Source organism: Syzygium oleosum, unplaced genomic scaffold (assembly GCF_021117445.2).
Source record: "Syzygium oleosum isolate NSW1041296 unplaced genomic scaffold, Sole_v2.1 Sole_v2.13, whole genome shotgun sequence".
Taxonomy (NCBI): domain Eukaryota; kingdom Viridiplantae; phylum Streptophyta; class Magnoliopsida; order Myrtales; family Myrtaceae; genus Syzygium; species Syzygium oleosum.
In genome coordinates, this window is record NW_026607497.1 from 7,424,072 (window position 1) to 7,446,553 (window position 22,482).

A 22,482-nucleotide genomic window follows, 5' to 3' on the forward strand; every position below is an offset into this window, starting at 1 on the left:
CACGATGAATTCGATACTTGTGGATTAAGAATTTGCCCACTAATTATTTACGTGAGGGGCGTGGCAAGCAAATTTTTTTTTTCGGAATGCAATCGCAAGTCGACACGTGCCCATGATGTGGACAAGTGCAAAAAAACTTGTCTATATATATGTTTTTTTCTCTCTTCCTCCTCCTCCATCCACAATCGTGGCAGCCAAATTAATTTTTATGGCACGAAAACTAGTTCGGTGACAAATACAATTTGGAATTTTTTTGTAACACGAATGTTAATTTGAGATAGAACGAGACACGAGCGTTACGTGTGTGGGATTTTTTGCAGTGGTAATCCTTGGCAAACCTTATTAATCATCCACCATAACTATTAAGAATCTTTTAACTTGCAAAATGTAATTTCCCAAAGTCGAACCAAACGGCCTGAGGGGAAGCTGGTAGGGCCTCCCGGAGCTCACGCGACGGGCACGTGACCTTCCCCCAAACATTTGAATTCCGGATCCGACCGCCTCCCCATTTTCAATTCCATCACCTCCGCCCCCTCTGCATCATTTCCCCTCTCCCTCTCTCTCTCCATTTCAAATCCTCTCTCTTCTTCCGCCGTTCAAATCCGCCCGATCAGAAAGAAAGAGAGCCCCTCTGCCCCCTCTCTCTCTATCTCTAGCCCCTATCGTCTTCTTCACTCCTGTCCACGGGCTAGATCCGATCGCATCTCGTCAGCTCAAGAACTTCCGCCATGGCGTTTTGGATCCGTGCTCGTCGTCGTCTGCTTCTTCTCCTCGCTCTGGTCGCGTGACGCCCGCCCGCCTGCCTGTCGACCGCGCGCGCTTCAGATTTCCATTCCTTCCGGTCGCCGGTCGTTCCTCTCGCGAGCGAGCGTTTAGCGTTTTTTGTTATTGTTGTTGTTGCTGCAGTTCTAGGGTCTGCGACCGGTCTCGGTTTGTGGTATGGATAACTGCGAGGCTAGGCCGGTTTCGAACGGGTTGGGGAACGAGAAGGATTCGTCTCAGTGCGTGAGGGTCGCGGTCAACATCAGGCCGCTGATTACCTCGGAGCTCCTCATCGGCTGCACCGATTGCATCACCGTTGTGCCAGGAGAGCCTCAGGTACCCCCGCCCTCGTCCTCGTTTATGTGTACGTCCAGTTGCGAGGTTCGTCTGCAGGGGGGCGTGATTTCTCGGTCCGGATGTGCTTGGTTTGTAATTAGCGAAGTGGCGTACTTTCATTGATGTAATTAGCGAGTGGGGATCGAGTTATTTTATGGAGTGGCGAGCTTGCTAAACTTGTGCCTTTTGCCGGATTATCTGCTAGGTGCAAATTGGGTCGCATTCGTTCACATACGACCATGTATATGGGAGTACGGGATCGCCTTCTTCAGCCATCTTTGACGACTGCGTTGCTCCCCTTGTGGATGCACTCCTCAGAGGCTACAATGCCACCGTCCTCGCATATGGCCAGGTTTTTCCATCTAGATTCCTGTTAGTCTCCTTGTGGATACGTATTCAATATGAATGCTGAAATTGAACTTATGTTATTCTGAAGACTGGTTCCGGCAAAACATACACCATGGGAACTAACTATAACGGAGAAGAGAGCAACACTGGAATCATACCTAAGGTGATGGAGACAATTTTCAAAAAAGTCAAGACCATGAAAGATTCCACTGAGTTTCTTATCAGAGTTTCCTTTATTGAGGTAAATGTGTCAGTATTTGATTATGGCATTTTCTAGTATCAACTAGTGACTTTGTGCCTATAAACAATGATGTCTCTTGTTTATTTGCTACGGCAGATTTTCAAAGAAGAAGTTTTTGATCTTCTCGATCAAAATTCGACTCTTTGTAAAGGTGAAGGGGTGTCTGCAGCAAAGGCAGTAGGACCTGCTAGAGTTCCAATACAAATTAGAGAAACAGTACATGGTGGGATAACACTTGCTGGAGTGACTGAAGCAGAAGTTAAGACAAAGGAAGAGATGGCGTCGTATCTATCTCGGGGTTCTTTGTCTCGTGCTACTGCGAGTACCAACATGAATAGTCAGTCGAGGTAATATGTTTATATTCTTAATACATTGATTGATTTCTTCGAACCTATGTGTATGTGAAACATGCCTCTTCCTAAGCTATAGTAGTATAATATGATCAAAACTCAATATATTTTGAATTAAGATGGAGGCAAATTGTTTCAGGCCTTGTCTTATAATTGTCATTTCTGCTTTCGTTTTGCAATGTTGTAAGTTTTAAAGTTGAAAATATATTTAAACATGTTTCAGCCGATCACATGCTATCTTCACAATCACTATGGAGCAAAAGAAGATGGCTCATTTTCCCAGTGATGATGACTTTGGTGATGATATCTTGTGTGCGAAACTTCATTTAGTAGACCTTGCTGGATCAGAAAGAGCAAAACGAACTGGTGCAGATGGAATGCGCTTTAAAGAAGGTAGTACTCAAATGTCTTCAAACATAGAGTAGTATAATGAATCAAAGTTTCTTTCAGCAGGCAATGTAGTTATCAAGACTGGTGGGTAGCTTGAGCTTGATAATTTTTGTGTATCTTCACCTCAATATTCTTCTAGTATTCTTTTGTAGACACATCCAATGAATATTTTCTTGATTGTTGACTCTAAGTGACTATCGTTTAGGCATTCACATCAACAAAGGTTTGTTGGCTCTTGGCAATGTAATAAGCGCGCTAGGAGATGAGAAGAAGCGGAAAGATGGAGGCCATGTTCCATATCGTGATAGCAAGCTAACACGCTTGTTACAGGCACGTATTGCATTCCTTTAGTTTTTTAAGTCATGTCAAATTCTAACTTTGTATAGTCCTTAACTTATTGTGTTTTCAGCGTTAGTATGAGTCCTTGATTCGTAGACGATTACATAGCCTTTTACATTTGCAATGGTTGCTTGAAAGCCGAAGAGATGTTGAAATGAGAAAGAATCTTCTTACTACCAATACCATCATTTGTGATATATATAGTTGTTGTGAAGAAAGCAACAATCCGGTTGTGTGGGGTTAACATAGAGATATATGAGCATGTGTAGTGACAAAGAAAAACAACACGAGCAAGTATACGAGTTACAGGACTTTTGAAGAGCAATGCAGCACTGAAACCTTAATCTTAGAAGCACTTCATGTTTTTTTCCTGTCCTACCTATCGAGTTAATTTTTTACGGTCATAGCCTTTTTCGACAACTGATTTTGCAATTTGGCTATGTAGGATTCCCTTGGAGGAAATAGCAAAACATTGATGATAGGTATGCTACTGATTTGGCATAGACTAGGATTTCATTTCTAACCTTTTTAATCCTCATCCCGTCGACATTTCACTGGTTATATATGTAGCTTGTGTGAGTCCTGCTGAAACAAATGCTGAGGAGACATTGAACACTCTTAAGTACGCAAATCGTGCTCGCAACATTCAAAACAAAGCTGTGGTATGTCTTCATGGCCCTAACATGCTTTATTTATATCATCACGCACTTTCTATATGGTGATTCTTATCTTCCTTGTTTGGTTCTAGATCAATCGTGATCCGATGGCAGCTCAAATGCAAAGGATGCGAAGCCAAGTAGAGCAGTTGCAAGCAGAGCTTCTACTATATCGTGGTGACGCTAGTGGACCATATGAAGAACTTCAAGTAGAATACTATCTTTAAGTTCTCTCACAGTCCTTACAATCTGGTTTAGATTTTGACTTGAAATTGCTTTTACAGATCCTCAAGCATAAAGTTTCTTTGCTTGAAGCAAGCAATGTGGAGTTACAACGGGAGTTGCAAGAGCGTCGTATCACTTGTGAGCATTTGATGCAGCGTGCCGTTGATGCACAGGTACATCTGACTGGTTTTCCTACGCCAGAGCATTTATTGCAGAGTTTTTGCACATGAATCTTCTGATTCATGCTCCTTGAATGTGTTAGGTCGAAAAAGACAAATTGATTATGAAAATTGAATCAGCTCGAAGTGGCAAATCGTGGGATGAAATTGATTGTAACTCAAATCAGGTCTGCAAATATATCTTTTGTTTTTTAATTGTCTTGAGTCTTTTCCTCGTAATTGGTTTAACTAAGTTGCCTCTGTTGTTTAGGATTGTGATTTGGTCAAATCTTATGTGTCCAAAATCCAAGAGTTAGAAGCAGAATTGCTTCGCCTACAAAGCTCACTTCACACAAAACGTTATGTTCTGGGTTCCATTGATTCAGACGATGATGGATCTCTCTCCAACAACACATTAGCTTCTTGCTTAAATGATTTTTCTTCTGGTTCCGAAGCTAAAAGTGTGGACCTTGCTGGTATGATTTATATGCTTTGTATGGGTTTCTGGATTTCAAGCTAAAAATAATGCTACTGTCAATATGCAGTGGGCTGAGCTAATTATATGCTGATCATTTTCGTTTCCGATTCCAAGTATCTGCTATTTCGTATATGACCATCAATAGAGACTAATGTAGTTTATTCTTGGTCGTCTCCTACTGCTTTCTTTGAAATAGGGGTGTGCAACCTATATGCACTAATAATTTTTTTTTGCTTTTCTTATGTATGCAGATGAAATTGAGGTCGATGAGAAAGAGTTAGAACACTCTTCACTTCAAGAGAAACTGGGGATGGAGCTTAAAGAGCTGGATAAAAAACTTGAGCAGAAGGAGGTAAAATTTGTTTGCTCTTGTAAAGTAGCAATACGTCCGTGTTCTGTTTTTGCTGAGAATTGTTTATCTTACTGCTTAATGACCGTAATTGTTTTCTATGATCCTTTTTCAACATTGAGCCCCTTAACTTTGATGGAATGTAGAACTTTTTTAATGGAGATGGTTCAAGAATTATTTTCAGCTGGCAGAGTAAGGAAAAAGACAATCTTGCATTTGAAAGGTTCATCTAAAAAGCTTTGTACATGGCAAATGTGACCGTTAAACAATATTTCTTGCAGAGGATAGTTGCCTTGCTAGAACACTTAGTGTACTAGTGTGAAATCTCTATCTTGTCAGTTGATGATTTGCTTGGTGACGATTTGTTGGTTATTCCACCCATCAATCATTGGGTTCATCTTTCGCTTTGTTTTACATTTTGAAGGCTGAAATGAAGCGCTTTGCAAATGTTGACACTTCAGTTCTAAAACAACACTACGAGAGAAAACTTTTGGACATGGAACAAGAGAAAAAGTCTTTACAGGTTTGTCTTCGATCCTGAATGCTACAGACTACGATTAAATGTAGAATGATACATCATTAGCTTCACAATTATGCAGAAAGAGATAGAAGAACTGAGATGCAACCTTGCAAACATTTCATCTACATCCGGTGACAATGCTCAAAGATTAAAGGAGGAATATCTTCAAAAACTAAATGTTCTCGAAGCGCAGGTGAACTTTGAACTGTAGTTACTATTTAATTTTGATTGTATCCTAGTCTAATTTGAAAGTTCTCCAGGTGTTAGAGTTGAAGAAGAAACAAGATGCACAAGCTCAACTTTTAAGACAAAAGCAAAAAAGCGATGAGGGTGCCAAACGATTGCAAGATGAGATTCAGAGAATAAAAAGTCAGAAGGTGCCAATACTTACTAGAACAAAGTGATGTATTTGAATTCGTTTTTTTATTTCATGTCAGCACCAATGTGAGAAATTGTGCTTTCTATAGGTTCAATTACAACATAAGATAAAGCAAGAATCTGAACAGTTCCGAATGTGGAAGGCATCAAGGGAGAAAGAGGTTCTCCAGGTATATGCAAAATTAATAAATTAATAATGCCTTTTGTTCAGTTTAATCTCCAAAGCTAAACTTGGTATATGCTTAACTGGTTGTTAGTTTTGACTCAAATTTCGGATTTTCTGACTTAAGGATTTATTTTGTCTTGCGTTGGCTTTACCTAGAGTGTCCCCCTGGTCGCAAACCTCATTTTGTCTGCCTTGCTCTTTTCTTGAGACAATTCGCATTTAAGGAATTCGTTTTCCTTCTATATATTAGGGAAATATGTTGTGGCATCCTTTTTGCTCACAAATAGCATATTGTTACAAACATTTTCTGGACAAGAATTGTCAGGTTTGTGGAGAGAGAGAGAGAGAGAGAGAGAGAGAGAGAGAGAGAGAGAGAGAGAGAGAGATTGCTTCTTTATGAAATTGACAGAAAATACAAAAGTATCGTCTATTATATTTTCATTAGAAATTGAAGAGGCTATTATATCTATTACTCGGAAGAAGAAGATTTTCTAGGGTTTGAGATATGGGCTCAGATCTTTTATTGTATTCTACCTCTTCCGTGACTCACTAATGGATTGATCACTTCTTTCTTTGGACATTTTGTCGAGTTTCTATATATCTGAATAGAAGTTCATGAAGGTCATAAATGGATGAGGTCCATTAACCTTAAGTTCTCTGTTTTTATTTTTGGTGTAGAAAATTGATGAAGTATGACCATTCAGTTTAAATTATATATACATATATAATATAGATATATGTATGTATGTATAAGGAATATTGACTGTTTTACCTATTATAGTGCTTCCGTAAATTTCAAATGCTTTTAATGTGTAAACTATGAACAGAGACAAAATGAACTAAGACTATCATAAACAAAATTCATCCAATGTTTGTAAAATTCTATGGAGTCTTAGATTACCAACTAAAACTAGAGAAACCTGAGATTTTAAATGGGCAAGTTGAGAAAAGATTTTTAGAACACCTGCGACTCTTTTGTAACCTTTGTCACCACTCGATCCCATAACAACACTGACCCGACCTGTGATAACTTCTATGCAACCAGTAATTGCGATTTAATTTTTTTCTCCTTTCTGCTTCTATACTTTCAAGTTTGACATATCTATTCCATGCTAGGTCACCATAGTTGAATCAAAGGTGGAGAAATAAATAATCTTGGTATGTTTTTTTTGGATGGGATCTTGTTTTGTTGTTTAGAACTTGCAAGACCCAGCGTCACGATTCTTTGTATACCTATGAAGAAAGTTGAATGCAAAGGATGCACACTGCAATATCATATGGTTTTACTAAAAATCTGATTGGACATCGAAAATTTTAATGTTTGGCTTTGTAACCACCTGTATTAGAGTGTCACGTTCATTTTATTATTGGTTCCTAGAAATCATGTTTGCTACCCATATTAGGTCTCCTATGAACGTGTGTTTCTTGTCTCACAGCTGAAGAAAGAGGGACGGAGGAATGAGTATGAGATGCATAAGTTATTGGCTTTGAACCAAAAGCAGAAGATGGTAATTTAGTTTCTTCTTGGGTAGATAACTAGAATTTTTCTAACTCAAGAGTCTACTATTCTCATCCTCTTTCTATTGTTTTATGTTCGTGGTCAATGTCAGGTCTTACAGCGGAAGACAGAAGAAGCTTCCATGGCTACCAAAAGGCTGAAAGAACTGCTGGAGTCTCGAAAAGCTTCCTCTAGGGAGACATCTGGTAGGGAGTTTACATTAACATAGGCATTGTGCTCATCTTTTTGTCTTCACTTGGTCAATTAATTTTCATTTGATCTGCAGGTGCTGGGAGCGGCAGTGGTCCTGGAATTCAGGTATTTTAAGCTTTCACAAGAGTATGTTAGTGTCTGTACACATCCTGTTTATCGCGTGATGACGAAACTTAATGTTACCCAAGGGGCCTACAGGCTCTTGGCACCTGGAAGCCCAATTGAACCTTTAATCTCATAGATATCTAGTGTATTAGTGCGTATACAAGTTTCTTCTCTAATGTGATTCTGACAACTTGTATTTTGTTGAGAAAAGCCTTTGATGCGGGCCATTGAGCATGAGCTAGAAGTCACCATACGGGTTCATGAAGTACGATCTGAATATGAGCGTCATATGGAAGAGTGAGTTTAATTCTTAATTATCACAAAGGAAATCCACTTGAGATATGTTTCTGATCTTCATGATCATGCAAAGTTTGTTGTTTGTTTGGGTTCTAGAATTTCTTTTTCTTCACAATAATCTGTCTCAGTTGTGTAGTGTATTATGGTTTTTATGACTTCTTTTTTTTCGTTTTTTTTGTTAATGTCGTTCACTGATTCCATAGTAGATTTAGTTCAGTTTTCTGCTATCTATGACAGGCAGTTGCTTCTTGTTTCTTGGTAAATATCATTCTTGAAGAGTTTTTCTAAGCACGTTAAATTATGGGTGTGTGTTCATGCGCAAGCGTATTTTGGTCTAGATGCACATTTATACCAGTGCAGTCTCCACTATTGTTTTAGGATTTTGGCCAGTTAGTAATAATGGGTGACTTTATCAGTTTGTGTTTTTAAATTGTCACTTGCATGCATGTGGCCCAATGTATTCCCTTTTTTCCTTTAAATAAGTTCCATTCATTCTGTAGGAGGGCAAAAATGGCAAAGGAGATTGCGAGACTTAAGGAAGAAGCGGAATTGCATAAGCAAGCAAACTTAAGGTGGGGGGAAGTGGCAGCAGATTCCGTTTGTGATAATTTGCCAGTAGCTCGTTCATCATCTTCGTATTGGCGTTGATTTGCTAACCAATGCTAAACATCTTTTGATGATGTACTTTGTAGCGACTGTCCCCCTACTATGTCTCCTGGTGCGAGAAACTCAAGAATTTTCGCTCTTGAGAACATGCTTGCGACTTCTTCCAGCACCTTAGTGTCCATGGCATCGCACCTTTCAGAAGCAGAAGAACGTGAAAGGGTCTTCGGTGGCAGAGGACGTTGGAATCAAGTTCGTTCCCTGGCAGAAGCGAAGAATCTTATGAACTACCTCTTTAATTTGGCATCTTCTTCGAGGTATTAAACAATAATTGTACTACATAGGTCAGAGGATTCAGTGTAGTACTATGTTGTGATCTTATAGTAGATTTAAAATTATCTAAGTCATACATGTCTTGTAGAAAAGTATGTATATAACTTCTGAGATTGTTTAATGTCAATGCATTTGATGTAGCTAAACTTGACTCTTCTTGAATTTTAAAGGTGCCTACTGTGGGATAAAGAGGTCAATTGTAGAGAGAAGGACTCATATATAAGAGATTTAAAGGAGAGAGTTGTCAAACTAAGCACTGTGATCAGACAGTTGGAAATGCAGAAGTCAGAACTTGTTCATCAGTTAAAGTCGCAGGTGAGAACACTCGAGCATTATATGCATTCGGTAGCTAGAGCCTAATGTGGATAGACTTGGTGTTTACCTGCTGAAACTGTGTTATAGTTGCAGTTTAGGTAATTTGGAAGATATTGCTGCTATAGTATCTTTAATGATTCCTTTTAATAAAGGAGCTGGATATTGATATGTTTGTTATCTAACTTCCGAGAATGCCTACCATAAGCATCTTGGTAGAGCATTCATCTATTGTTGCAACCAAACTAGTCTCCTAACTTGTTCATCTCTATCTTTTCTTCTGCTTTCTATCCTAACTGATAGTTGAAGTTTTTAGATAGGGTATTAGATGAAGCTTTCTCGGGAATCTGATTTTCTTTTATATCTAGCTTTTTGTTAAATCTTTGTGTAAAACAATGCTCTAATGCTCTTTTGTGCTTAGTTCTTTTGATAATATGAGTATTTGTTTTTTTTTTTTTTTGTGATGTAATTGTCCCTAGTTGCTTTTATAGCTAGCTTTCTGGTCTTGATTATGCTTTTAAAGTGGTCTTCACTTGCAAACAATTGGCAGGACATCCTCTTGAAGAAGCACCACAAATCAAATGCAGCAGATTCAGGGGATTCTGGCCTAAACATCGGACCAAATAAATATGGCCTACGCAAGCAGGTGTGGGAGATGTCTGCCTTTTTCTTGCTCTATTTTCCATGAAAGTGTTGGGAATTAGTTTTTTTTTCTGAAGGTTACCTGGTAATTTATGCTTTGGTGATGCTCTATGTGCCTGCATGATGTTGAGATTTTCCATCTCATTGATTGGCTTGTACTGATTCATTGGGCGATTTTTTCTGTAGGATAACAGGGCATCAATATTTCTGTTCGAGGACATGGACACATCAGAATCGGATTCTTCAGATAGTAATGCAGCAGATGATGATGATGATGAGTGGGTAGTAGATGAAGATGATGACGACTGGGTAGAGTCAGGAAAAAGGCCACGTAGGAGAAGAGCTAAAATTGGACGCCATTCATCTTCTGATACCCAAGAACCAGAGGTTAATGAAGTAAATGGCTCAAAGATGGAGAATTCTGGCGAAAAAACATCTTCAAAGGATAATACGGAGGATTGCTGCTCGTGCAGCAAAGCCTCATCGTGCAAAACATCGAGATGTGAATGTCGTGGCACTGGATCGCTCTGTGGACCATCGTGTGGCTGCCTATCCATTAAATGCACAAACAGAGAGTCAGCATCTGCAAAAGAGTTGGAGGAATCTTCAGAACAAGAGAAAAGCGATGCCTTAAACTATGGGAACAATGAAGAACCAGGTGAATCTAATCTAGCCTCCCATGGTGCAAGTTTACTTCAGAGTGCATTTGGTGAAAAGCCTGTTGATTCAACTGATGATGCTGGTGTGAGGAGGAAACCTTTATCCGACATCGGGAACACCTTGGTATGTCTCCTACCTGCATAGTATGCCAAAACAAACGCTAGTATCTCACTTCTGGCAATGAACTCCAAAGGTCACACCCAATCTGTAACTTGTTCTAAAACGATTGCAAGATTATCATCTTTCAGTTTTAGGCTAGTCTAGATTAAGGGGAAGGTCTTTTTTTTCTCGTTCCGTGCAAATGCATTTACCTCCTAAGCTGCTTTATTTCAGGACTGGAGTCACTTCAGGACTATCACGCACTAACTGTTACATGTCACTTTGGTTCTGATTTTTTCTGCACGTTCTTGCTCATTTCACATCCCTCACAGGCCAAAACAAAAGCGCCAAAGCCTAATCAGAGAAAGAAATGGGGGAAAGCCGCAGTCCAGCTCGTTCCCGTGGCTCCACCTCCTGCATTGCTGGAGACAACATCGAAGGCCTCTGAGAAGCCAGATGATAGTATCTCTCTCCAGGGAGACATCCCTTTGAAGTTACCTAGGGCTATGCGAACGCCGGCTCCAAGCGGCGGTCATGTGCTAAGAGAAAGGAATGCTGATCGGAGTGATGAGACAATTCCCAGCAAGGAGGCTGGTGCAGCAGCTCCAGAGGTTTCGGTTCCGCAGGCAAGAAAGTCGGATGAGAAGGAGAATCATGCATCTTGAGTCATTTTTCTCCCATTGGTGATTGATAATTTACCAATAGCTCCCTCACACAGTGCATCACCATGCGGTGATCCTCGTCGAAGGAAATAGACTGCATCACCATCCGGTCATCCTCGTCGATTCGGGAAGGGTATAGACTTTCTTGTGTATTCTGTTTTATGTTTTGTAAAGCAACGATGGTTGGGAACCTGAGATTACGTTCACCTAACTCTCGCTCGCCGAAGATTTTGTTGCTAACGATTTGATTGGCTCGCTGGTGTACGATACCTCGGACACGTTGGATGATTAAACTCTGGATTTCTTTCCGTTCTGATTGTAGCATTGTGCTCGTCAGAAATAGCGATCAAATAGCCATCTTCTTACTTCATTAATATTCCTGTCGAGCTTAGAAACATTGGAAAAAAGATGATAGGTGAAGAAGAAGCGCTAGTAAAAGCATCTTTTGTCCGTTCTTGTTTTCTCTTCTCCATCTTTTCTTCATTTCTACTTGGTTTTCATATAATTGAAATCTTTCTCATTGAAATTCTTGAGATTTTCCCAATTCCTTAGGTCGCAAATTGGAATTTTACGCGATACTAAAAACTAGCATTCCGAGAAAAAGAGCCTAAAAATTTTCTTGGTTTATAAAAATAAATCTACTTACCAGTTACCATGTCCACTTAGGTTATATATAAATCATATCGTACAAACAATAAATTCCTAGGAGAGCTCACCCTGAAAGCTAGCTAATCAAGTGATGGACTCAAAATTTTCTTAGAGCCACACATGATTTGATATATTTCCAATGTGTGAAAGTCTAGTAATATGTGTATTTTCCCTAAGATCGCTTTCCAAAGGACATCATGAATAAAATGTTAACTTTTCAACATAAATTTCCTCCAAACCGCCTTGATGCAATTACAATGTTCAATTTAACAAAACACGCAACATTACAATTCACATCTAGAACACAAATCGATACGTATATTTATGCGCTAATAATCGATTTTGTGTTTTATTGTCACCAGCAGAACGAGTCTTTGGATCGTTTCAGAAGCCGTCACCCCCGTCATTAGGGCGAAATTCCCCATGTTTCATTTATCATCTTCTTGAACTGCGCCATTTGAGCCTTGGGCAGGACCATCGTCACTGTCCTTCCAAACCCACCACCACCCTTTTCGTCCCCATTTTCTGGTCCTGGAAGGACCAACACCACCCCTTCATCTCCAACCCCACTTATCCTGTAATCTGCAAAAATTGGCTTCTGGCCCTTCAACTCTAGCCCATATACATCTGCACCCTCCAAATTCACAAACGTCAAATTTGCCCCATATGCAACGAAGTCCAGCTTACCATCATCTTTCCCCACCATCTCTTCAATCAAGCCGTTCTCATCCGCCGCCTCGGTAATCAGCCTCGCGAGATCGGACACTTCCGCTTCCGCCGCGGAGGAATTCACTTCGGCCCTCCTCAAATCCATGCTATTTGAGGGTAATCGATTCACCTCTCTATGGACATTATTCGCACATATGGTTACAACCTTTGGCCCCCCGTCTCCCCTTATTTTCAACAAGGATTTCCAAATCGACGCGGACAGTAGTTCAAAATGCGAGACTTTAGATTCGCCATACGAGCGGCATCTACTCGTGATGTCATCAAGTTGTTGCGGGGTGAGGTGAACAGAGTACGTTTCCAACTGACAGTCATTGACGACTAACCAACTGTCCCCAACCGGGTCGACCCTTTTAACGGTCGATGGCGCCGTGTCGGGGAATGCGGACCGTTTGGGAATTGGCGCGCGGAGGGACTTGGGCGGCGCGCGACCCGCCATGATCTGGCCCCACATGTTGATGAAGGACGAAGCCGAGAATGCATCTCCAAGGACATGAGCCCAGCTTAGACCCACACAGATTCCTCCGCATTCGAACCAAGTGAACTGTGACTCCAAAACAACAACATATCACTCTTAAGATCTGTTACATCTACGGCCCATTTCTAAAGTTTCTGAACAAGCAAAAGAAAAGATATCTGTTCCGATTGATAAAACAAGAACCTTCTTTTCCTCTCCCTTCTTTCCCTCTTCTATTTGAACAAATAAAACAGAAGCAAGTAAACAATCCTTCATCCGAATCAATAATAAAACGGAAATGGTCCATAAGTACGACGAAGAGGAATTTTCCTCTTCTTCATGGGAAGTTTGCAATGCAACACCGAATAGGGCGCATTTCTTATCGAACAACTAATAAGATTTAGCTAACGAAAATCGTAGTATTTCTTACAGCATCTGTCCAAATGAATGCTCGAGAGCACTCGTCGACAAGAACCAAGCACACCACCTTGGTTAGGAGGTACCATGTTCCCTTTCTCTAAGATGTTGAAAACAGTTTCTATTTCCTACAGAAGTACAAAGAGCAATGAATTGGTGCTGGCCTGCTGGGTACCCATTACCCTTTTGGTTTAAGCTTCTTCTTTCTTCTTTTTTCTTCTGTTTTTTGGGATGTTCATATTTGGGCCAGCCGTTCTTTAGGTAACAACACTTTCGAAAGGGGTCATAAATGAGAAACCGTTCTTTTGATGCTGCTTTCCCAATAGCAAGAAGCAGGACCATCCACCCACATTTAAGGCCTCCATAGCAACTACTTTTGTGATCGCTTCCATAACTTTGATTTGGTCAGACATGCCGTTCCATGCCGTTTTAATGAAAAAATAGTTGCTGATTATTGATGATAAATGAAAAACAAGAACTCAACAAAAAGGAAATTATCAGCTAAGTCCCCCTTTCTTTGCCATTTCTCTTGGCAACTGTATTTTTCCTTTAACCCCTTTTGATCTAATTCATGGTTATGTCGATTAATCAATATATCAAATTATATAAGTAGACTTAATTCCCATGGAAGTACTATGATGATCGAATACTATGCATGGCGGCATTGACGCAAAAGGTAGGGTTGCGTTAATAGACAGTACAAGGTCATAACTGCTAAAGAACCTAAGTACATCAGAGTTCAGCAGAAACTCTTATCTCTTGGTCCATGAAACTATTTAACTGTCAGAAAACTGGAAAGATAAGGGTTCGTTTGATAACTTGCTAAATAATGACGAATTTTATTTTTTTATTTTCGAAAATAAAAAAAGAATAAAAATTCGTTTGGTAAATTTTTTGTTCTTGAGCATAAATTTGTTCCTACAATCAGTTTTGAAACAGAATCAAAATGTAAAAAAAAGTTATTTCTTAATTCTGAGAATAAAAATCAGAAATAGATGAGAAATTTTTTTTTCTTTGTCTTCTTTCCTTCCTAGCTGTGGTTGGTTCTTCTTCTTTCTTGGCTGTGGCTGGTTCTTCTTCTTTCCAGGCCTGTGGCCTGCAAGGACTGGACCCTCACGGCCTAGGCGAGGGCCACCCTCGCCGGCCTTTTCCAACCCTCCCCGGATCTGGCGGCCCTTGCCCAGGCCTCGAGCCTCAATGGCGGCCCTCGCCCTCCCCGACGAGGGCCAGAAAAGGCCAACGAGGGCGGCGGCGAGGGTCCAGCCCTTGCCCTCATCGGCGAGGGCCCCGATGCCCTCGCCGGCCCTAGCTTGTAGCCGGTCGCCAGCCAACTGGCCATGGCCAGCGACCCGGCCACAACTAAGAAGGAGAAGAAGAAAAAAGAAAGAAATATTATTAATAAAAAAAAATTTGTGCGGTTATCAAACGTATTTCTGTTTTTTTTTTTATTTCAAGAATGAAAATTTTGAGCTGTTACCAAACGGCTACAAATGCTTAGAAATTATTTTCGGGAACAAAATAAAAAAAAATCATTTCTGAGCAGAAATTATTTTCGGAAATAGAATGGTCACCAAACACACCCTAAGTGTCTGGTGCGAATGACTGACCAATTTAGATTAAGGTAATACAGCACTACATTAATTCAACAAAGATGGGGCCTAAGCACACAAATAATATGTTTCAGGTGAAAGTAATGATTGGTGCGCTAGATTGACATGTTCCAGGGTGTGAAGTGGAGATTTTCTTGCACAAATTCAATCTACGGGATCAATCATCAACATAAGATATTTACAGTTTTAAACTTAAAGACTGGAAAATAGTAACTGAATTACCTGAACATAAATCAAGGGAGAGAAACCAAGATCAGGGCCAAGAATCTGAGAATGGACGAGCAAGTCCTGGAGCTCCCAGCCACCATCCTCCTCCTCCTTGGTTGCTGCCAACCACTCATCGAGCGACTTGTCGCACCGGGCCTCGACGATGCGGACCCCGCTGTCGTTGCACTTGACGACAGGCTTCTCACTCTCGGACCGCCTGATCCTGCCGGACGTGGCGGGGTAGAGCTCCAGCCACTGGCTCATGGGCTTCTTGAGGTCCGAGATGGTGAGCCCCTGGACGGCATCGCTCCTGAAGAAGTAGAGTCCCCTTAGGTAGTGGAGCTTCATTGCCAGGTCCATGCTCGCCAGCTCGTGCACCGTGTTGTTACCCGTCACCTTAGCCGGCACCATAGACGACAGCTTCACGCTGTGCACGGGGCTCTTCACGTCCGATGCAACCATTTTTTGTGCGGAGAGAGAGAGAGAGAGAGAGAGAGAGAGAGAGAGAGGCGTTTAGTTTGCTTGCTTTGTAGGAAGGTTGTGCTTAGGACTTCGTCTATATATATGGGTTAAAGAGATGTGGAGAGAAGGGAAATTGAAGAGACGATTGGACGGTCACCTTTGTTGGGTTTATAGCGGATGACAAAGAAACGACAAATTAAAAGATCTTTCCTCCAATCCCTTTAAGTCCCTCTTCTTGCAGCTAACTTTTATTGCACTCCACTCAGGAGAGACGATGATTTGAAGTGATAAGAGGTTTCTTTTAATTTGTTTCTCCCTCTAACCACTCCCATTTGATATAGAATAAATTCTTTTCTTTTCTCCGGCCGTTAACGGCGCGAATGGTAATCATTTTGCTTCAGAAATCAAATTCTTGTCGAAATTGATTTCAAATTCTCTGTCAGAAATTGATTTTGGAGGAGAAATCGTTTGATAAAACATGACTAATTCTGCTCAGAAATTGATTTGGGAAATCTATTTTTATTTTTTGATTTTTTGGGCACCTCAAAAAAATAAATTTCACTCAAAGTGGGTCCAAAGGTATTCTAGCATTTGTGAAGTTTTGAAATTTTTGATTTTTGATTTTTGGGCATCTCAAAAAAATAAATTTCATTCAAAGTGGGTGCCAAAGGTATTCTAAGCCATTTTGTGAATTTTTGAAATTTTTGATTTTTTGATTATTTTGCGCACCTCAAAAAAATTAAATTTCACTCAAAGTGGGTGCCCAAAGGTATTCTAAGCCATTCTGTGAAGTTTTGAAATTTTTGATTTTTTATATTTTTTTTTAAAATTCACCAAATTTCCTATTTTCCCGAAATCTGACTTTTTTTATTTTCTGGAAATTTTTATGAATTTTTCTAGAATTTTTCAATTTTTATGCATTTTCTGAAAAAGAAAATTAGTGAGAAAAAGAGAGAAAATAGGGAGAATGCATTCTGAGAGAAGTTACAAAAAGTAACTTCTCTTTTTCTTGTCCAAAACTCATTCTGGAATCAAAAATGCATTCTGGAATCAAGAATGCATTCTGCAATCAAGTATTTTTAACAAATACATTTTTATTCCAGAATGCAAAAATTGCTCCAGAATGCATTTCGGAAATTTTTTAACAAACGCATTTCTGTTCCGAAATGCATTCTGGAGCAGAATTTCTACTCCAGAATGGATTTCATGTGCGCCCTAAGAAGATTCCCTCTTTCTCCCTAATTCACTTCATCCAAACATCATGTCAGAGTTAGTATGTCTAGACTTCTGAAAAGTCAAAAGCAATTCTTGTTTTACTTTTCCATCAATATTCAAAATATTATCCCAACTTTAAAAAAAAAAGATTATGAATGAATCATATGTAACTCTATGTAAGACCATTTCAAAAGGTCACTAGTATGTAACCATTAGAAAATGTTAAAGTGTGTGCTATCATGAATAGTGTGTCTTTAACCCGATTGGAGAGGTGGATTTAGTAAGGTACAGGTAAAAATTAAGGCATCATTGGACTACTAAAACATATGTGAAAGTTTGGCGAGGTAAAACATTTAAATGGATTTTGTTAAAGAGTGTTCCACAGGCACGTGTTAAGCAACGGATGAAAGAATCTTTATAGTTTTCAATGCACTGATTCACTTGTGTTATGTACAGTCTATACTTGAAAATTGAACTATTTCAAGTGAAGTTTATTTAACAAATGTCCGAGGACACTTGATAATAAGACCTATTTAAATATTTTAACACTCTGCCTCACGCATAGACAAGATTTTGGCCTAAAACTAAACCATGGAAATTTATCGATGGATGTACTTAAGGGCTTGGAAAGATTTAAACTTAGGACCAAGTTAATTATAATACCATTTAAAATTCTGTAAGACCGCTACCATTTATTCTAAAAGTTTAAAGTCTGTTTGTTTAAGCTTTTTAAAAAGCAAGAATCAATTTTTTTGTTTTCTCGCCAAAATTTTAAATATGATCTAAATTTAAAGAAAATGTGAAATATTGTATGTGAATTCTTTGTGTAGCAATAATATATATTGTGAGAGTTTCAAGTGTATGGGATTAGGAAAAAATCAAAGTGCATCAAGAGCTACATTAACCAAAAAGTAAAAAGTAGAGTTTTTATAGACACACCCTTAAGTTAATAGATGAACATCTGATTTGATACTTAAATATTTCGACAACTTTGCTCTCCACATCTAATACCCATTTCACGTTTCAAAACCTACATTTCTCATCTCCCAAACCTAAGGAGACCCATTTGCCGTCATGCTCGCCCAAAACTCTCTCCCACTTTCTCTCCTTACACCCAGTAGTATAGACGATCGATCTCACCACTAGTGATAGCAAGGCTATGCGAACTCGGCTTGAGCCCGCTGCTCGCAACCGTCGAGGTTTTGTGAGGTCAGCCTCGACGAGGGCCGCGGCCTGCGTCGAGCCTCTGCAATAGGCTCATGAGTCGCGCAAGCTTTGTAGTAGAGTTCGGCCATGGCTACCAGGTTGAGGTTGTTCAACATCAATCTAATCTCGTGTAGGCATGGGGACCGCCATTGGGCTTAGATCGAAGGTTGGCGACGGCCTCCAAAGCAGTAACGGTGGCGCACGTGATCGAGAAAGGGAGACAAGTGGTTTAGCCTGAAGAAGCCGCTCGCACAATTATGGTCAATTCAGCCCTAAACCTTTTGACGATTTGCCAATATAATCATTTCGGCTAATTTTGGCTAGAAATCGCTAATGTGGAACCAATTTGTTTTATGTGGTATGACTGGTCCTGATGTGAACAATTTTTTATAATTTTTCTTTGCTTTCTTTCCTTTTTTTTTTCTATTTCTCTCTACCGGTCATCGGGGCCGAGACACCCTTGCTAGATTTTGCAAGGTCGGCGCTCGCCAAATCCAGTGAGGGCAACCATCACCTGTGGCCACTAACCTTTGCCGATGTTTGGCGACCGGCGAATGGAAATAGGGAAAAAAAACAGAGAGAGAAAAAAGAAAAGAGTAAGAAAAAGAGAAAATTCAGAATTTTTTAAAAAAAATGCAAAAATTGTTCACGACATCTTCGCCCATGTTATGTAGAATGATCGGCATTGATTGGACCGCCACGTTATTAATTTCTGGCCATATATGGCCGGAATGACTTTATTAGCAATTCGTCAAAATGTATAGGACTAAATTAGCTAATTGAAAAATTTAGGACTGAATCAGCATCTGTACAATAGGTTTATGACTTTTTTTGTAATTATTCTAGAGAGTACGTTGTGCGTGTTCGGTTTTTTAGGGGTGTGGGTAGTTTGGGAAATAAAATGTAATTCAATAAATAATGTATAGGTGAGACATGCAACTTGATATCCATTGTTAAATGGGAGGTTGATAATTGTAGTTTCGAAACATAAGAGGGGCATTTGACATGAAAAGTGAAGTTAGAAGTTCACGAAGTAAAACGTTCTCTCTTTGGTGAACGTGGAAGATGCTGATCCGATGAAAGATACTGCTTCATCGCTATTCAATCGACCGAAACTCACCCAACTACTGTTGGCCTCTTCATCAATAACGAACACAGGTGAACAGATCACGATGAAAATTTATTGCTCGCTTACCGCGGAACTGAAATGGTCCAACAGCTTTTGACATATGATCCTAATCCCAGATGGTGCTTTTCAGATGATGGTCGGCATTAATGATTATTTTTGTCGGGAAAACGAAAAGCATAGATCTGTTGGACCATTAACTTGGTGCTTTTCAGATGTGCACACGCAATTTCTTGGCCGCCACTTCGTATTGTATGTGGGCACGCACGTGCATGCATCTGTGAGAGAGAGAGAGAGAGAGAGAGACAGAGAGAGAGTTTAGGGTTTTGTATGAATTAGGGTGACAGAGAGTTTAGGGTTTTGTATGACTGAGGGTTTCGTATGACTTAGGGTTTCGTCCTTTATGATATGAACGTCACCTCTCTCAACTTCGCTCGCTTGTGGACGAGACAGCTGCGCTCGTCTTTCTCTCTCGTAACAGCATGACCTCCATTAATGGAGGGTCGTTGGCAGCTGAGCTTAGCTAACACTATCACGTGCCACTTGCCTCTTGTTGATAATTGCATCTGCGCGGCTTGGAAAAAGTTAGGATCAGTACGATACCCTCCCCACCTTCGCTTTCTCCATCATCTTCTTTGCAACGCCCGAACTCTCTCATTTAGTGCCTCCCCCAAGTGTCGAGAGATCAAGACTCTCTCATCTTTCCCTTCGTCTAAAGAAAGGGACTCCTTCGCATCACCATCGCATTGTTTTGTCTTTACCGCAGAATTTTATAATTCAGTGCCTGTGGCCCATTGTGCAAACCTAACATAGCACTAATAGCTTGGACGTGCGGATCCACCAGTGAACCGTATCTTTCTTTAACATTAATAGCTTGGGCATAGCACAATGTCCGAGCTCGCACTTCATAATTGACAACATAAATCATAGTACAATAAATAATGAAATAATGATCTTTGGGTGAGTGACTGGAAGTTGCGACCATTTTAAACATTATACGATAACATGTTGACCTTATTGAGTTTGTTCACACTTTTTGTTATCTGGGACATGTTAGCTAGAGTTGGTTCATCCAATTCAGTACAAACTGATCTTTCATAGACATTGTGAGGGGATGCTTGATTACCAAAGTGATTTATTCATTGAGACTCGGGAACGACTTGGGTCACAAAACGTTGAAGGTGAAGAAAGAGCGCCATGACTTCCAAAGTCCCTCATCAGATAAGCTGAAAATGATCTTCACAAGTAGATACTCACCCTCAAGTCGTGTAATTAAGCAAGTCAGCATGCTCAAGAGCGGGTCGGACGATTTGACAAGTCAGGGCGGGGACGGGCAGCCGACTTAATTGCAAGCATCCTCGCGTTTCGTGGTTCACAGAGTTTGAGGCCCCACGCCATTTGCGTTATTCAATTCTTTTTTATCCCTTTCATTTGGAGTTCAGAAGCATAATTGAGAGGAGATTGTCTTGAAATAACTCTAATTCATTACATATCGCGTAGCTGATCAACAGGGGAAAATCCATATATACTATACGGTACGTATGTTAACATGTCAGTATGTATATCAGCAATTATTTTGCATATTTCACATATCCATGCCCAAAAGAATTGAGATACCTGAGCTTAAATATGATTAAACTTCGTGTAAACTTAAGATATTGCCAGCTTTTGGGGCCAAGTCGAGATTGAAGAGTTGGCTAATAAGATGTCAGGCATCCAATGAGCGAATAAAAACATGAAAGTCTTCGTACTCGTAAGTATATCGAGTAAAGTTTTTAGATAGATTATGTAACCCTTTACGTAAATACGGCTTTATAACTTGTGGTTAATTGCGGATGGGATGGATTGATGAACAAAGTTCTGAGACTGTATAGTCCGGCACCGAACATGCAAAGACCGGCGCTAGAGGATATCAAAGTATATGACGTGGTGATCTCTAAGGGAACGAACATGTGTATTGACGTGGTGTCGATGAACCACAACTCATCAAAAGATTGGATTCACGATGCATCTTGATGTTTCTTAGCATTTTATTTTGCATCCTTTTAGACGCTCTTGTTGCTGTTGCATCTCGGCTTTCGTGAATTCTCATTCCTTTTCTTCTATTCAAAGTCAAGTCCCACAAGTGTTTGACTATCAAGATGAAGTCATGCATCTGGCTCCGAATTGCTGATGGTTCCATCCATAAAGTGGAAGAGGAGGTTGCCATGTTCTGCCCCATGAGTACTTCAAACTGGCGTAGGGACCTTCAAGAAACCTTGCTGTAGCACTTCCACAACAAGCCAATCCTCCTATCTTGGGCTTAATTCTTGACTATTGTCGATTTCACCAAGAACCAGGGCAGTCTGATGTCAATACAATTAATTCCTCATCTTTTGGTTATCGAAATTCTTTTTCCTCCTAGGGTGAGATTACTTAGAAGATTGTTTTAGTGACAAAAAAAAGAGACAATTATTCCGTTCTGATATGATTTTACTTTTATGCCTAGGAAAGCAAAACATTTGATGAGAAATTTATTCGAATGGACACCGAAAAGGCTATGTGAAAATTGACATCCGCTGCCAACAGTATGCAATTAAAGCCTTCTGGGGTTCTAACCGGTCGTGCGCTTGCTTTAATTATAGAAGAAATAACTCTTCAGGAGATTCGGGAGACATTTCATTTCCATGGGCATCTCATGGAGGTGTCAATTGGTTTTGATAGATACATGTTGGTAAATGTCTTGTCTGGGTTTTTGGGGTCGTGTGATTTGATATTTTGGATCATTTAGGGGAAAATTTGGAACCACTGCGAAACATCACTGACGATCCACGTATCCAACTATTAAATAGATTATAGGGTTAGTATCACAAAAAATCATAAATTGGTACACATATATCAAATTTACCTCAAATTAAATTTTTTATCACAAAAAACCCTAAATTGATACACCTTTGATAAATTTACTAACTGAGGCTCATAATAATCCACAAATATAGTATTCAGCTCAGTTAGTAATAAATTTCTTTTCTTTTATTGTTAATAAAATATCTAATTGTTGGTAACTACTCTTTGTCAAGTTTGGAGACCTGTGTCTCTTATTTTGCTTACTCATCGTAACTTTTTTTAATTAAATGTAAATTTGATGACCTTGGCGTCCTTAACTTTCTTTCGACATCCGTTAGTTGTGACAAAATTGATTTTGGAAAGCAAATTTGACAAATCATGTTTTTTTCCCTTCTTATCCAACGGTCCACCAGTCCCGTAAAAGAGAGCTTCGACTTGTGGGATTCACGTCACAATCATGAT

General features: G+C 39.8%; 2 protein-coding genes and 1 long non-coding RNA gene across 3 annotated transcripts; 1 reads left to right on the forward strand and 2 right to left on the reverse strand.

Annotated features, from left to right (window-relative positions):
• Positions 1 to 863: 863 nt before the first annotated feature.
• LOC115675918 (kinesin-like protein KIN-4C) lies at positions 864 to 11,494 on the forward strand. Its single transcript, XM_030598732.2, has 27 exons — positions 864 to 1,098; positions 1,304 to 1,450; positions 1,535 to 1,687; positions 1,784 to 2,034; positions 2,261 to 2,430; positions 2,633 to 2,757; positions 3,212 to 3,248; positions 3,337 to 3,428; positions 3,515 to 3,631; positions 3,707 to 3,820; positions 3,910 to 3,993; positions 4,077 to 4,281; positions 4,535 to 4,635; positions 5,057 to 5,155; positions 5,232 to 5,345; positions 5,413 to 5,529; positions 5,620 to 5,700; positions 7,133 to 7,204; positions 7,307 to 7,400; positions 7,481 to 7,512; positions 7,724 to 7,809; positions 8,310 to 8,381; positions 8,502 to 8,729; positions 8,916 to 9,060; positions 9,608 to 9,703; positions 9,886 to 10,482; positions 10,791 to 11,494. Exons 1-27 carry the CDS (start codon positions 940 to 942, stop codon positions 11,121 to 11,123), a joined length of 3,921 nt encoding a protein of 1,306 aa, XP_030454592.2. The 5' UTR covers positions 864 to 939; the 3' UTR covers positions 11,124 to 11,494.
• LOC130139658 (uncharacterized) lies at positions 8,546 to 9,918 on the reverse strand. The gene is made up of 2 exons (XR_008817765.1): positions 9,782 to 9,918; positions 8,546 to 8,673 (listed from the first exon to the last, which is right to left on the reverse strand). It is a non-coding gene; the product is annotated as an uncharacterized LOC130139658 (long non-coding RNA).
• Positions 11,495 to 11,963: 469 nt separating the features above from the next.
• LOC115675919 (protein ECERIFERUM 2) lies at positions 11,964 to 15,929 on the reverse strand. Its single transcript, XM_030598733.2, has 2 exons — positions 15,201 to 15,929; positions 11,964 to 13,038 (listed from the first exon to the last, which is right to left on the reverse strand). Exons 1-2 carry the CDS (start codon positions 15,645 to 15,647, stop codon positions 12,175 to 12,177), a joined length of 1,311 nt encoding a protein of 436 aa, XP_030454593.2. The 5' UTR covers positions 15,648 to 15,929; the 3' UTR covers positions 11,964 to 12,174.
• Positions 15,930 to 22,482: the final 6,553 nt, after the last annotated feature.

What these genes read in the sequence shown, in the direction of transcription:
- LOC115675919 (XM_030598733.2), bottom strand. Translation starts at nt 15,647, where the DNA reads ATGGTTGCATCGGACGTGAAGAGCCCCGTGCACAGCGTGAAGCTGTCG. An exon ending in CTCCCTTGATTTATGTTCAG is followed by an intron (nt 13,039 to 15,200) that starts GTAATTCAGTTA and finishes TTGGAGTCACAG; the next exon opens with TTCACTTGGTTCGAATGCGG.
- LOC115675918 (XM_030598732.2), top strand. Translation starts at nt 940, where the DNA reads ATGGATAACTGCGAGGCTAGGCCGGTTTCGAACGGGTTGGGGAACGAG. An exon ending in CATAAGCAAGCAAACTTAAG is followed by an intron (nt 8,382 to 8,501) that starts GTGGGGGGAAGT and finishes TGTACTTTGTAG; the next exon opens with CGACTGTCCCCCTACTATGT. An exon ending in AATATGGCCTACGCAAGCAG is followed by an intron (nt 9,704 to 9,885) that starts GTGTGGGAGATG and finishes TTTTTTCTGTAG; the next exon opens with GATAACAGGGCATCAATATT.